Source organism: Akebia trifoliata, chromosome 10 (genome assembly GCF_017979445.1).
Source record: "Akebia trifoliata isolate Shusen 1 chromosome 10, ASM1797944v1, whole genome shotgun sequence".
Taxonomy (NCBI): Eukaryota; Viridiplantae; Streptophyta; class Magnoliopsida; order Ranunculales; family Lardizabalaceae; genus Akebia; species Akebia trifoliata.
The window spans coordinates 1,393,515-1,408,959 of NC_141384.1; the positions used below are offsets into that span (position 1 = coordinate 1,393,515).

The 15,445-nt window shown below is 33.9% G+C and overlaps 2 protein-coding genes across 22 annotated transcripts in view; one reads left to right on the plus strand and one right to left on the minus strand.

The window, feature by feature from the left end:
* The window catches only part of LOC147392629 (glutamate dehydrogenase-like), a 48,575-nt gene that overhangs the window by 25,144 nt on the left and 7,986 nt on the right, over positions 1 to 15,445 (minus strand). For 19 of the 21 annotated variants that reach the window (XR_015182012.1, XR_015182011.1, XR_015182008.1 and 16 more), the window contains one exon: positions 15,140 to 15,395. The exons of the other annotated variants lie outside the window; for them this stretch is intronic. The gene's annotated coding sequence lies outside the window, so the exon portion shown is untranslated. Of the gene's footprint in view, positions 1 to 15,139; positions 15,396 to 15,445 lie in introns of those variants that run through there. 21 annotated transcript variants of the gene reach the window in all.
* LOC147392630 (uncharacterized) lies at positions 10,222 to 13,806 on the plus strand. The gene is made up of 5 exons (XM_086455575.1): positions 10,222 to 10,672; positions 10,773 to 10,922; positions 11,005 to 11,151; positions 11,240 to 11,386; positions 11,696 to 13,806. The coding sequence occupies exons 1-5, from the start codon at positions 10,288 to 10,290 to the stop codon at positions 13,618 to 13,620; spliced, it is 2,754 nt and encodes a 917-aa protein (XP_086311701.1). The 5' UTR covers positions 10,222 to 10,287; the 3' UTR covers positions 13,621 to 13,806.

Consider the following 15,445-nt stretch of genomic DNA (forward strand, 5'->3'; position numbering starts at 1 on the left):
GACTATCAAGACCACAAATCTGTACAAAAAGTGTATAATATCAATACCTACTAACGATATGATATCATACTTACTAATATCAATGCCTACTACACAACATTATATCATAATTACAAAATATCCTAATTAAAATAATGCACATACCACAGCCACGGGGTCATGGTCTAGATCATTATGTTTATTAGAAGGGTCATTAGCAATCATTCTATTGATGGCCTCCTGCAAAATAAATAATAATTAAGAAATATAAAGAATAACAACTATTAAAAAAAAAACAAAACAAGTCCCTCTAAATTTATTTCTTACCTACAACAATAACATTGGACCTAATTCCATTCAGAGGCTCTATACCAAAAAACAAGTACAGATACAAAATAGCCAAATAGATCATCATAATAAGTCAAAGAAAACCACATTGGTATCAATTTTCAAATTATTAGATCTAGCCAAAGAATTTTGTTTTTAACCCATTCTACATCGTGGAATTTAGAGGGCTGAGGTGTCAATTGATGGGAAGATTGAATAGGACTTTTTTCTTTATGAGAAGTGCAACTTGTCAATCTTAAGCAAAGCGAGAAGAGTGTATACTTGTCAATTTTTACTGAATAAATCATGTGGAGTCTCTCTCTGACCACTTATTGCGTGTGATATTTCTCGATGAAAACTTCATATATATATATATATTTCCAACCAATCCCCATGGAGCATGTACGTTCAACCTCATTTTGAGGTTAGAAAAGTCTCCAAGTCGTCGTCACTCCACACTCCATAGTTGAGATTTGATAGATCACCTTACTTTCTCATGAACCACCGACAACCACTCACGGCAATCAAACCAACCAATATAGTCTTATATTGACTTACCCCTCTAGTCTAAGTTGTGTTATCTCTTCGAATTTGAAATGGGATGGCCTCCTAATTTATTTTATTGTGTATTAGAAAAATGTGTGACCGTAAGGACTAATCTCAACCCAAAAGACAGGATACTTCATAGTGGATGGGGTGGCAAGAGAATTAACATTGGACATCTCACCTAATAGTTTCCAAAGACTGGAATGACTTGCCGAGTGGCCAAGTTTTAGAACTCTTGTTTGGAGAATTTGAGGAGTCAGCAAGTTTGAAGGGTCAGCACTTGGAAGTTGGACCTCTCAATATCGCACTCAATCTAGTACTCTATGACCGAAGACTGGTCTCTGTGGAAAAAAAAAAATACTCAGCTTTCTTCAGTCAAACTTTCTTCCATTCAAAATTACTATCCTCATGTTCAATCACATGGCCCATCCTCATGCTCTTAATCTCAACTTCTGCCCTCCCTACCAAACCAAAGAATCCAGCCATATAGACACTTCCTCCATAATGAGCAATGTGAAAATAAATTTGTATCCCCAACAAAGTACACCTAATACAAGCCTGGCAACAATTCTCACCTTCCCTCCACCAGACACCCACCTTTATCAATTTTTTGTAGTTGCAAGCACATCCCTGAATAAACTCAACTATTTTGAAACATCCTTCTTCTATGTGACAAGTTCAGTCAACCCTCTGAGGGGAATGCTAATAGAAAATAAGTGGGAAATCTGACCACAACCCATTTCCAAATACAGAACTCACAGTTTAACTACGTGCTTATTTGACATTTCAGCCACTCCCAAGCCCCAAACATTATAAATAGGGAATAGATCTCAATTGTAGAGTGGGGGAAGTTCTTGAGAGATCGTACTTGCAATAAAGATCTATTCTAGTGAAAATTGACTCCCAAACTCCCTGACATAGACATAGTACTAAAGGAGTTTGGAAAGAGATGCGTGGCATTGAGAGGGTTTGTAAACCTCGTCATCACTATATATATATTTATAGACTGATTGAATGTAGTTCATTGCAAATTATAAGGTCTAGTAAATTGGTTTAAATGGGTAGATGAGATGAGACCATTTGGTACTTGTCCAGAAAACAACAAACAGAGTGCTGGAACTCACCACTTCCAACTAAGTCATTCATGTACGGATTATTGTTAAACAGCGAGGCTACATCACGTGGCCCTTCCAGCATCTAAGGTCCCACGCCCACACTATGAAATTACCACATCACCCACCAACAATTACCCTTTTTACCATTTTCTTCATCATTACATGTCCCTAATACAGATATCAAACCAATACAGATGTTGATCAATATTAGTTGTTTTCGCCCCAAAAGTTCTTATTTGATACATCAACCGATACATCCATTTGTCAAATACGCACGTAGACTTTCACTTAGATTTATTGGTGTTTTGTGTTTGATGTTGCAGAAGGTATTGGTGTTGCAGAAATCACGAAAATAAATAAATAAATTATTCTCACTGTTTGTTGGCTTTTGGCATGGCTGGCAATGTATATGTCTGTCCTGATAATCTCCTTATGAGGATCTTTTTTACTCTATAAATGAAACAGTCAAATATGTAAATGAACAATATATACATATTTCATTCCTAACATGATATTAAACTTACCAATTCATCAGCAACCCGGGCTTTTCCCTTTTTACCAGAGGTATAAGTGTTTTTATTTTCTTATCTAACACGCTTCCCAGTCGCCCTCAAAGCTTGGCCCTCAAGTGTTGAGTTGAAGTCGACAAACCTCTCCCAATCTTCTTTTCTCACATAATGAGGTACATGTTTTTTCCTTTCCGCATCTGTTGGATATTTATCATATACGTTTCGACGGATATTACTTTTCCATTCTTTCCAATATAAGTTTGCTTTTTTGATTACCCAATCCTTATACCATTTTTGAATTTGATAGGTGCCCTACAAAGAAAATTAAATAAGATATGTTATATTTGTAATAAGTCATAGTTACAATTTACAAGTAAAAATAAATCATTTAATACACATGCACTCACACTGACAGACTCCCAAATTTGTTCCTTAAGCTTAGTAGGCACATTAGTCCACCTATCATATATAAGTGGCATATGTGTCTTTGCTACCCGCCTGATAGTAGTGCATAATTGAGATGAGTTAGGATCGATGGTATTTTACGAGTTAATTACAGGTGGTTCTAAGTCATAAAAATTAAAAACTAGGTATTTTGCGAGTAAGTTACAGGCGGTTCTAAGTCATAAAAATTAAAAACCATAACTGAACCAATTGGTTAACAAGTATTTTGTACACCCTCTAGGTAAGCGGGCCGGTTCTAAGTCATAAAAATTAAAAACCATAACCGAACCAGTCGGTTAATAAGTGTTTTGTACACCCTCTAGATAAGTCTAGAGGCTGACTATATACTTTAGACAAGTAGAATTAAGTGGATCCAATCCGTACTTAAAAGGGGAAAGAAAAATTGTGAAGTGTGACAAATGATTGTGTCCTATCCGCCATTGAAAAAAAAAAAAACAAAAAACAAAAAAAAACTGTTATTGGCCTTGTGTTGTCTTTAAGCTTTAGTAAAATAAGCTTTGATTCTACCATACTACCTGTCCATCTTTAATTGTTAGACAAGATCCGCTATTTTAAATACATCATCTGATCCACCTACAGATTCTTCTTATAAAGGAGGAGCCAAAGTTCCCACTCAACTCACTTACACACCTACTTTCACTCTTATCTTTACACGTCATGTAACTACTGCATTTCTTCTCTTAATAAGGAATGATCCCATGTAACAACACCAGTTAACTTAGGTGTTGTTTGTTAAACTAAAAAAAATAAGTGCTGAATAGCATTAAGTGCTGAAACTTATAAGCGCTAAATTTAAGTGCTGAAAAAATTGTTTGTTTAGATGCTGAATCATGTTTGTTACACATTGCTGAAACTGGTAAATTGTTTTTGTTACCCTTACAATCATATTTTACTTTGTTTGCATGTTTCAAATGCTTATTTATTATCAAAGACAATAAAATATATTATTTCTTATAAAATTAAAATACAATTTATTTTTAAATAATAAATAATACTCAAATTTTCAATTTATAAATAATAATTTCTATTTATAAACGCCCACAAATTTCAAATTAAAAATAATAATGTCATACAAGTCACCAAAATTTGAAATCAACTTTAAAAGAGCTTAATTTTGGATGAATAATTTTCGATGAAAATGAAGGATGTGTAATTATAAAAGCACCCTCTGAATTAATAAGGGCAACCTACACTATAGCAAAATTTTATTTTTTTTTGTTTTATATGAGTTAAAGTTTTTGGAATGAGCAAATTTTTAGTGAGGATGGTCTATATGGTCTAGAGATCATCCTCACAAAAAATCAGTCTATTTTGAAACTTCTAACTATTCAAAAATAATTTTCAAATAAAAAAAAGGACGATTTATGGTTCTTGAACTTGTTTTGATAGGGTTAGAAGTTTCAAGATGTGCTGATTTTTGGTGAGGATGATCTCCTCATTGTAGAGATTATCCTTACCAAAAATCAACTCATTCCAAAACTTTTAACCCATATAAGACAAAATAATTTAGTCATGGTGTGAGTTTATTAATTTGTGAGGTGTTTATATACTTATCAATGCGATATAAGTGGTAATATCCTTTTAAGAATAAGGACATACTTGTCCATGCTCAAAAAAACGAAGGGCATACTTGTCCATGTTGAAAAAAGCAAAGTGCTTATCGCTTCAGCACTTTTTTTCAGCATCAAAATAGTGTTGAATTTTTTTCACTTATTTTCAACAATAAGCGCTGAAAATATAGAGTAAACAAACACGCTATTTTAACAAAAAGTGCTGGATTTTAATTTTTTTCAGCATTAAGCGCTGAAAAATAGCGTAAACAAACACTGCCTTAGACTCCTACTTATGTAACTACACCATTTTCTTCACTATATATAATATCCTACTCCTTTCCCCCATACACATATCAATTTTCTACTTCCCTAAAAATCTCATTTTAAGATTTAAATGTTGAATGAAAGCCATAGAATCAATATATTTTATCCCAAAGAATGATCCCATATAACAACACCAGTTAACTTAGACCCCTATTTATGAAACTACACCATTTTCTTCACTATGTATAATATCCTACTCCTTTCCCCCATACACATATCAATTTTCTACTTCCCTAAAAATCTCATTTTAAGATTTAAATGTTGAATGAAGGCCATAGAATCAATATATTTTATCTGTGGCCACCAGTTGCTAATATCTGTGGTCATAGACTGTAGGGTTAAAAGCCTTATTTAGTAAGCCTTGTCTGGAGATGAGGGAATAGTCAGTGCGTGTAAGTTGGCTCGGATACCCTTCCATACAAAAAAAAAAACAAAAAAAGATTTCAAATCTTACTAAATTAAATGCTTTTTTTTTTTTTTTTTGTAATTTAAAATAAGGAATTGCAGTAATATCATTATGAAATTGGTGAAATCAAAATATGTATTTCTTGGATGGGTTATTATTTATGTCAACCATTTGAATCATGCAAATACATGTAAAAATAAATATTGGTATTGGCTGCATTTATTTTGACTTGGTTGGCTTTGAATGACAGATCAACTTACACGAAGACTGTAAAGACTGCACGTTGGGAGTACAGTACCCCTCATGTTTATGGCTGGGGTGTTGTTAAATCCAAATAGAAATCCATAGCAGGCTGACTTACAGTTTTTCCTGTATTTGAGCCCCATTGGCAAATGAGTCGGGCTGGGGTGACACAAAGGGAGACACAAGGATGACAAAAAAAACTCGTGGTGTCGTGGACATTACCAAATCAGCCAATATGCATGGCTGGTGGACTGCCTACAATATGAACCAAATTCCTTGCTTCTACCCCTGTACATGATTAAATTAATTTGATGACTAGCTGTGCTGTCCTTTAGCATGTGAGATAGGTTAAGTTTTGGTTGGATCTGAATATTGTTCATTGGAGTAGGTTTATTTTGTATTTGTTACAAAATTTTATCACAATTTAAAGCTACTTACCTATGCTAAATATTCAATAAACGGTCTATCAACGAAATCAAAACCTGAATCTGGTGAGTCAACAGCTATGTGCCCCGTTAAAAAAATCTTAGTTCAGCAAGTTAACTTGATGACTTGGACAATATAAAAATGTTGCTTGTCAAGAAGAAACAATGTAAATAGATTGAACATGGCAAAGATGAGGATATTGAGATGGATGAGTGGAAAGACCAAAAAGATAATAAAATTACAACTGAAAGCATTTGTGAAAATTTATGTTGAATGAGATGGTTTTGGTCAATTACAAGTTTATAACCATTGTTATTCAAGTTGAACATTCTAAAAAGGCGAGATGAAGACCTAGCAGAATGCATCTCAAGGTAGTGAGAGCAGTGGGCTAAGACCTATATAGCTCAATTGACAATATTGCAGCACATCGCAACCTTGAGGTTTGTGGGTTCGAGTCTAGCTTACCCATTTTGAAAAGATAGTGAGAATAGATATGAACACACTTGCAATACCAATAGACATGGGTTCATACACAGATTTGGGCCTTAATTCTCAATCAATAAATATAATAAATAAACTATACCTAGTTATGAAGCTAACTCACTGAGATTTCTAACATTGCTACAAACTGACCACAAAAATGGACGGCACTAATAATATCTATCGTGTATTAAGATCTCACGATTGGGTTCTTGATCTCCAGATTCAAGGGAACCATCAGTTATTTTCAGTTAAGGTTGTTTCTTGGTAAGTCTGCAAACTAGTCCTTTTCCCAAACTTTCTAAGACATCTAGCTAGAAATATTATTCTAGGCCTATGGTGAAACATTATTATATTGTATATTTTTCTATCAAATTCCAGAGTTTTATCGTATATAATTTTCAATACTAATTGATGAATGGAAAAGTTTCACGTAGCACCATACATGAATAGAAGAAAATAAAAAATAAAAATAAAAATAAATCATTTGTTTAGATGAGAGAATCACAAAACTTCTCACTCGATCCAGACTCGCAGGAACTTGAATTCTCCATGAGAGAACAAAATCAACAGAAAAAAATGCATAATTTCAAATCAACAGCAAATTTTATAGATGAGTGATAAAATTTCCTTAAAGGAGATAAGCAAATTTTATTCTAAAAACTAAAAAAAAATTAGTGAGGATCGTTAAAATCATACTAAGAAATCGAGAAGATATCCAACCAGATTAAACAAACAAGCTCAATCTACTAAGCCTCAAGAGATGAGTAGAACCAACGATGAGCGAACCTTCGAATCAATAGTGGAATCGCAGAATCCGTAACAGAACTTTGAGATTTGCGAATAAATAAAGGTTAAGAAGTGATCAATCAACATCTATGGAATGACAATCTATTTAGATCAAACACGAAATCTAATAAATCTTCTTTCTGAATAAGTGGAATTCAAAACAAATATGGACCGAATCTTATCTGCATTTTGTTATCTGGAGATTAAACTTCCTTTAAAAATTTGACTAATGGTGTATCAAATATCAATCAAAGCAAATATTAAAATTAAAAAACAATAAGATAATTGAAGAACAAATCAGATTTCTATTAGAAGCTCTCAAACGGAATCAAATAAATTACTAAACATTAAACAATAATCAAAGAAGATTACCAAATAGATGTAGAAAACATTATGCCTGAGAAAGAGAGAGAGAGTGAGTGAGTGAGAGAGAACTACGGCGCGAACCTCGCCTGATTTCATAAGTCCGAAATTGAAAATCGCGAGAGAAGAAATCGAAAATGCGATTTGTTCTTTAGAGATTTAAAACTCTATGATTTTTTTAAGAGGAAGAAGAAACAAACGAGAGAAGAAATCGAAAATGCAATTTGTTCACTCTAGGGTTTTTTTTTAGAGGAAGACGATACAGAGAAGAAATCGAAAATGATATTTGGTAAAAGTTGGTGCGGAAATAATGTTACTCTATTTTTATTAACGCCACACCAATCGGTGTAACATTAGTAAAAGTTGGTGTGGTAATAGTGATTCTTTTACTAATTAAATGACAGATTAATATTAATTGTTTATAATCGGCTATTATAAATGTCATTAATGGTTAAAAAATTGGTGAAAACCGTCGTATATAAATGACGGCTTTAGTTCGTCATTTTTTCCGCAATATTTAGTCGTTTTTAATTGTTTGTGACGTAGTGGAAGTTTTGGAAAGGCTGATTCTTGGTGAGGATGATCTCTATGGTGAGGAGATCATCCTCACCAAAAATCAGCCCATTCCAAAACTTCTAACCCCATCACAAATGGTTTATAAAAAATGGACTGGAATGGGTTGATTTTTGGTGAGGATGATCTCCTCCCCATAGAGATCATCATCACCAAAAATCAGCCATTCCAAAACTTCTAACCCATGTAGGACAAAATATGTTGGGCAAAATGTGGGTGCTGAATAGGACCATATATATATATAGGGTAGCGTGCGGAGGCCCTAAAGAGAGTCAAACATTCTCCCAAACATTTTTCAAAATAGGGGTTAGAAGTTTTGGAATAGGCTGATTTTTTGTGAGGGTGATCTCTATGGTAAAGAGATCATCTTCCCCAAAAATTAGCTCATTTGAAACTTCTAACCCTACTTTACAAGTTGAAGAATTATGAACCATTTGATTTTTATAAACCCCTTTTGATGGGGTTAGAAGTTTCAGAATGGGCTGGTTTTTGGTGAGGATGGTATCTTCGTCATAGAGATCATCCTCACAAAAATCAGCCCATTCCAAAACTGCAAGCCCATATAATGAAAAAACGTTTGGCACAATGTTTGGTTCTCTTTAGGGCCTCTGAACGCTTCCATATATATATATATATATATATATATATATATATTTTGCTTCAGTGGACCACACGTTGGTAGCCCACCCGGCACATGTATAGCAGTTAAAACTACCTTCAATCACCCAAATGCCCCTTCTCTTCCTTCTTGGGACCCTGTGTGGAGAGTGTTGAGTGTAACAACACCACCATCACCACGAGAGTCATAAATAAATAAATAAATAAAAAGCAAAACAAAACAAAATAGTGTCAGAACTTTTCCATCTCCTAACATAAATTCTAAGTCCACAGGATTGTATCTATGAATATGATGATATTTTTTTATCTATAAATCGATGTGTGAAATACGTACTTGACCATGATCAAATTTGTAAGCCCACTTAGCAGCACAGGACTAAGGGACAAGGGGGACTTGATGCACGAATATTTTATATCTAAAATAAATGAAAAAACTATTAACAGCTTAAAGAGGGGAAATAAATAAATAAATAAAAAAAAGGAGAAATTTTAATTAATTGGAGTAAATCAAAGTACACCTTCCATGTATTATAGATAATTAGAAGAGAGAAATAAAAGAGAGATTCTATTATCACATCAACTTTTTATAACAACACACCTATTCATATGCTACCATACCAATGATTTTGGTTTGGCACCCCTTGTGAGTTGTGACAAGTGTTGGTTTTTTGGTAGTGTATTTGAAGATAAGTTTAAAAATTTTATTTATTTTTTTAGATAAATAATTTTGCTAAAATATCTGATAGATAGTTTGGTTGGAGTGAGACATTTGCTTACACTTGAACGGGGTTAGAATATGAGACCAGATCTGTATAGAGTTGTGCTCTAGAGATAAGTATGGAGTGGAACGTGAACTAACTTTTGGAGAGAAAATTCAAAGATTTTTTTACTAAACAACATTGTTAGATTTCCTCACAAACTCACAAGTATAGGTTGATCTAGTTCTTCTAGTGTGAGAATGTCGGTAATAAATTTTAATTTATCTATTACGGCAAGTTGACTCACTTTTATTGAATAACCATAATTTTTTTTTCCTTGATATTAAAGCAAATAAAATTAGATCACGGGTTCTCTGTCCACTATCACATCAGCACTGTGTAAGTAAGGAAAAAAGCAACATAAAATGGATGTTGGGTTTAGTTAGATTTTCAGTTTAAATTTATTATATTTAGTTGGATTAGGCCCTTATCTCTGATGGTGTTTATGGGTAATATTGGTTCAATTTGAAGGTTTTGAGTGCTTGGGATGTTTAGAACAAGGCGGCCATTTAGTCTTAGCATTTTTCTTCTCATGTCCAAATTTTCTATCACGGCAAGTTGACACACTTTTTGACTTAAATTGATAATTGAATTGAAGTAGGGGTAGTAGGCTTTTGTATCTTACATGTACGGCACCCTACACCTACATGTCCTCATATGGGCTTTTATTTCCTGCCTAATAGTCTTTTGGAAGACTTTATTATTATTTTACTTTTGTCATATAATTGTTGGAAAAAAAAAATATTATAAAAGGGATGTTGGGTTTAGTTAGATTTTCAGTTTAAAATCAATCTAAGTATTGTTTATTATATCATGGAGAGTAGTATGAGGCCTTCTTATCTGATGTTGTGTTTGTGGGTAATATTATTGGTTAAGTTTGAAGGATTAGGGTGTTTGGGATGCTTAGAACAAGAGAGAATTGCTCTATTACATATCAAATCTGCCTTCAATCACAGAAATAATGTTGCTTCCTGGGACCCTAAAGAGGAGACTAATTGTTGTCTGTGGAAGGGAGTTTTATGTAACAACATCAACACCAGTAGGCGAGTCATCAAACTCTCTCTTAATATTACCAAGGACAGGGATTATGTGTTCAGAGATTGGTGGTATCTGAATGCCTCCTTGTTTCTTCCCTTTGAGCAACTCAGGACACTTGATTTATCTAATAATTGGATAATTGGTTGGGTTGAAAATGAAGGTAGGCCTCTCTCTCTCTCTCTCTCTCTCTCACACACACACACACACACACAAGGGACTGATTCATATCTTCTCTCTCTCTCCTGTTTTTGTACTCACAGGTTTCAATAAATTATCCAGACTCAACAAATTACAACACTTGGACTTGAGTGGGAACCCGTTTAAGAGTCTAACATCTTTGGGTGAACTTTTATCTCTTAAGACCCTCAATCTCAGTGATAATTACTTAGAAGGACCAATTCTAATTGAAGGTAAGCATGTTTAGTCCTGAATCTCAAAGAAAATCTGCTTTTAGTTTTAGTTCATATTTTTATTTAATCTTTCCTTTTGTAGAGTTCACTTCTTTGATAAAATTGGAGGTGTTGGATCTAAGTGGTAATAGATTCAATGGGAGTATTCCTTCATCTTTGGGTGAACTTTCATCTCTTAAGGCTTTGTATCTCAATGGTAATGAGTTAGAAGGACCAATTCCAATTAAAGGTAAGCATGTTTAGTCCTAAATCTCAAGGAAAATCTACTATTAGTTTTAATTTTAGTTTATATTTTTATTTAATCTTTCCTTTTATAGAGTTCACTTCTTTGAAAAAATTGGAGGTGTTGGATCTAAGTCATAACTACTTCAATGGGAGTATTCCTGCATCCATTGGGACTCTGACTTCTCTCAAGGCCTTATCTTTGGAAAACAATGCACTCAATGGCTACCTACCAATTCTAGGTAAACAATTTAAATTGTTTTGCCACCTCTCCTTCCCATTTATCAAGTTCCATTACTAAATATTTTTTGTCTAAAATAGATCTTTATTCGTTTGATTTCTCGCTTGCCTATAGAAAATTGATATTTACTTTAATCTGAAATTCTCTTAAGTCCCTCTAACATTCTTCTTCTTTTATTTGTTATTAGCAGTAATGTGAAAGGAAAGAAAAATATACTTTAAAGTTACTCATTTTAATATATTTTTCATCACTTTAAAAGCAATTTTATAAGCTAAGCATCACGTGCATCTCACTTGTTTCACTTTTCTAGGTTTGTGCAAATTGAAGAACCTTCAAGAGTTAGATCTCAGTAGAAATGGATTCAAACGAAATCTTCCAGCATGCCTTGACAAATTGACATCTCTTTGTCTATTGGATCTCTCTCAGAATCAATTGGAAGGAAACATCCCTTTATCCTTGTTTCATGGTCTCACATCACTTGAGTACATTTCCCTTTCTTATAATCGATTTGAGGGCCTATTGAAAATGAGCACATTTGCTAACAACTCTAAGCTTGAGGTCTTCGATTTTAGTAGTCAAAATAGTCAATTTGTGTTAGAAACTGAATATCCACCTTGGATTCCGAGATTTCAATTAAAAGTTCTCGTCTTACAGAATGGTATCTTGAAACACTCAAATGTTACTCCTAGTTTTTTGTCCATGCAACACGACTTGAGACACGTTGATCTGTCCAATAACAATTTGAAGGGAAAGCTCCCAACATGGATATTAGAGAATAACACAAGATTACAATTCTTAAGTCTCAGGAATAACTCCTTCAATGGTCCCTTTCATCTGCCATCTCACACCAAAAATACTCACATGTCTACTTTCGACATCTCCAACAACCAAATCCATGGAGAACTTCCCTCGAAAATCGGTTCAATGCTTCCAAATTTAAGTAACCTTAACATATCTAAAAATTATTTGAACGGTAGCATTCCTCGGTCTCTTGGTAACATGAGATTCCTGTATTCATTGGACTTGTCCAAAAATAATTTATCAGGTGAGCTACCTAAATGGATTGGAAACCTTTCGGAGTTGGAATATCTCGTTGTGTCGAAAAATTATTTTGAAAGTCTTATACCAAACACTTTTTGCAAACTTGACATACTTGAATTTCTTGATCTTTCTCAAAACAATCTTTATGGGACCATGCCTTCTTGCCTCAACTTAACAAATCTGCAGTACCTACATTTGCAAAAGAATGATTTTAGTGGAGCAATACCAAAAGCTTTATCTCGAAGTTCCTCCCTTGTGACATTAGATATGAGTGATAACAATTTTTCTGCCAGCATTCCAAATTGGATCAATGCTTTTTCAAAAATGAGAGTTCTTCTCTTGAAAAGAAATCGACTTCAAGGTCCCATTCCAAATCAATTGTGTCAACTACTCCACTTAAATCTTATGGATCTTTCTCACAACAATCTGTCTGGTTCAATACCTTCTTGCTTGAAAAATTTATCATTTGGCAAAGTATGGGGTATAGATGATGATTTTATTATCGATGACCTTTTATGGATTGAATCTGCACCCATAAGCGTCAAAGAACTAGAAGATGTGCAGTTTATGACAAAAAGAAGGTCTGAGTCTTACAAGGGTAACATTCTTTACTACATGTCTGGTTTGGACCTATCATGGAACAAACTTACAGGTCATATCCCATCAGAACTCGGTGATCTAAGTGGGATTCATGCGTTAAACCTATCAAACAATTATTTGACTGGGCCAATTCCAAAAACGTTTTCCAACCTTGAGCAGGTAGAGAGCCTAGATCTTTCTTCCAACAGATTGAGTGGGACAATTCCTCCACAGTTGACAAGACTAACATTTTTGGCGGTCTTCACGGTAGCTCGTAACAACTTATCTGGTAAGACACCGGATATGAAGAATCAATTTGCGACTTTCGATGAAACATGCTATGAAGGCAACTCCCTTCTTTGTGGACCTCCATTACAAAAAAGTTGCACCGCTACCGGAACACTGTCACTAATTCCAAGACCTTCAAATGCAGGCGAAAATGACACAAGCAATCTTACGAGTTTCTACATAAGTTTTGCAGTGTCGTATTTTATTGGGTTATGGGGATATGTTGCACTTCTCTACTTCAATTCTAGATGGCAAGAAATGGTGTTTGGTTATATAAATGCATTTGTAGATTCCTTTCAGCACCAAAGGATCTTTAGATGTATCTAGATTTCTATTTAGGGGATTTTCTATGTGATATGTGTGAACAATTTATATTGAAAATAATATTACCACTTTGGATGTGGTTATGCATTTTCCTTTTTGTAGAGTTCACTTCTTTGAAAAAAATTGGAGATATCGGATTTAAATCAGATATTCACCAAGAAAGTAGAAAAATATTCTCTCAAGTCAGTCTATTTAATCGGATATTGGACAAATCCTATGTTACATTTCTATTCTCAATTATGTACCTCTATTTTATTTGATGAAGGTGATTTTATGATAAATCATTTCAATTATTACAATCCCTAATACATTATCAGTCGAGACTATTGATTAGCGTAAAAACTTTGCCATGTCTGAACATGAATCCTTAGTTCACGTGAATTGTATTAGTGAAAATGATGATATTTTGTAATATATATAGGGGGCAGTTCATGGGCCATATGTAAAAACAATGGTTTTTCAAAATATAGGTTAGAGATTTTGGATTGAGCTGATTTTTTGTGAGGATGGTTACTATGATGAGAAGATCATCCTCACAAAAAATCAGTTCAATCTGAAACTTCTAAATCCATAAAAAGTGATATACAAATTATTGGCAAAAATTGACAAAAAATCGATGGTCCACATTCTAAATCACTTTTAATGGGGTTAGAAGTTTCAGATTGGATTGGTTTTTTTTTTTTTTTTGGATGATCTTCCCATCACTACGTGAAAATTGGAAAATTCTACAGAAAAAATTGACGGGTCAAAGCTTACGAATTTTAAAAAATGAATTTTGACGGTCTAGGACCGTCAAAATTCTTGATGTTCCCAGATTTGACGGTTTAGAGCTGTCAAATTTCTCTCATCTTTCATTAATTTGACAGTTTTGGACCGTCGAAAATAAAATTTTGACAATCCAATACCAATTTGACCGCCCAAGATCATCAAATATGAGCTTTTTTCACATTGTGCATCATAGAGATCATCCTCACAAAAAATCAGCTCAATCCCAAACTTCTAACCCATATTTTGAATATTTATTAATGTTACATTGTTTTTACATATGCTTTTTCATATGTCCCTTGATCCGTTGCCATATATATATATATATATATGGGAAATGTTCAACACCCTACACTTTACCCTACGCTTTACCTTTTATATATATATATATATATATATATATATATATCAATGTGTGAACAATAACAAAGCAAAGAAGCACTTGAACATTATCTACTTTGTAAGCCCACCTATGCTGAACATGATGAAGGGACACAAGAGCTTGATTGTATTCAGAGCATTTTATCTAAATTGAAGGAACAAAATTTAGATAAAATCCACCTTGGGAAGGGTAGGTCATGTGTTAAAACCCAATGAAGCAATGAATTCCTTAAGGCCTTCCTCTAGGGTCCAATTGACCCTTGACTCTTTCTGAGGGAGCGGTGCATTTGACCGTGGAAAGGTGGGGATACCCACGATAAGCACACAAAAAAGAAATTGGAACAAGATAATTGGCAAATTAATGGGGAGAGGGAGAGACAAAATTAAGTGGAAATTTTTAATTAATTAGAGTAAATCGAAGTACACCCTTCCATGTATAGATAATTCGCAGACATTTCATTACCTATATATTTTAGTTTAGTAACCCCCTTGGGACAGGCAAGGTGATACAACTATAATCAAAGTAAATAAAATTTGAACCCTTTCTTCCCAATGAACACGATCTTGTTTATCCTTGGATCATCTGGGCCCCATAATCGATCCGGGGAGCCTTGGAAAATGTCGTGAACTCCCTGCTCCATCAATAAAAAAACAAGGAATGAAACAAAATCAACATAATGAA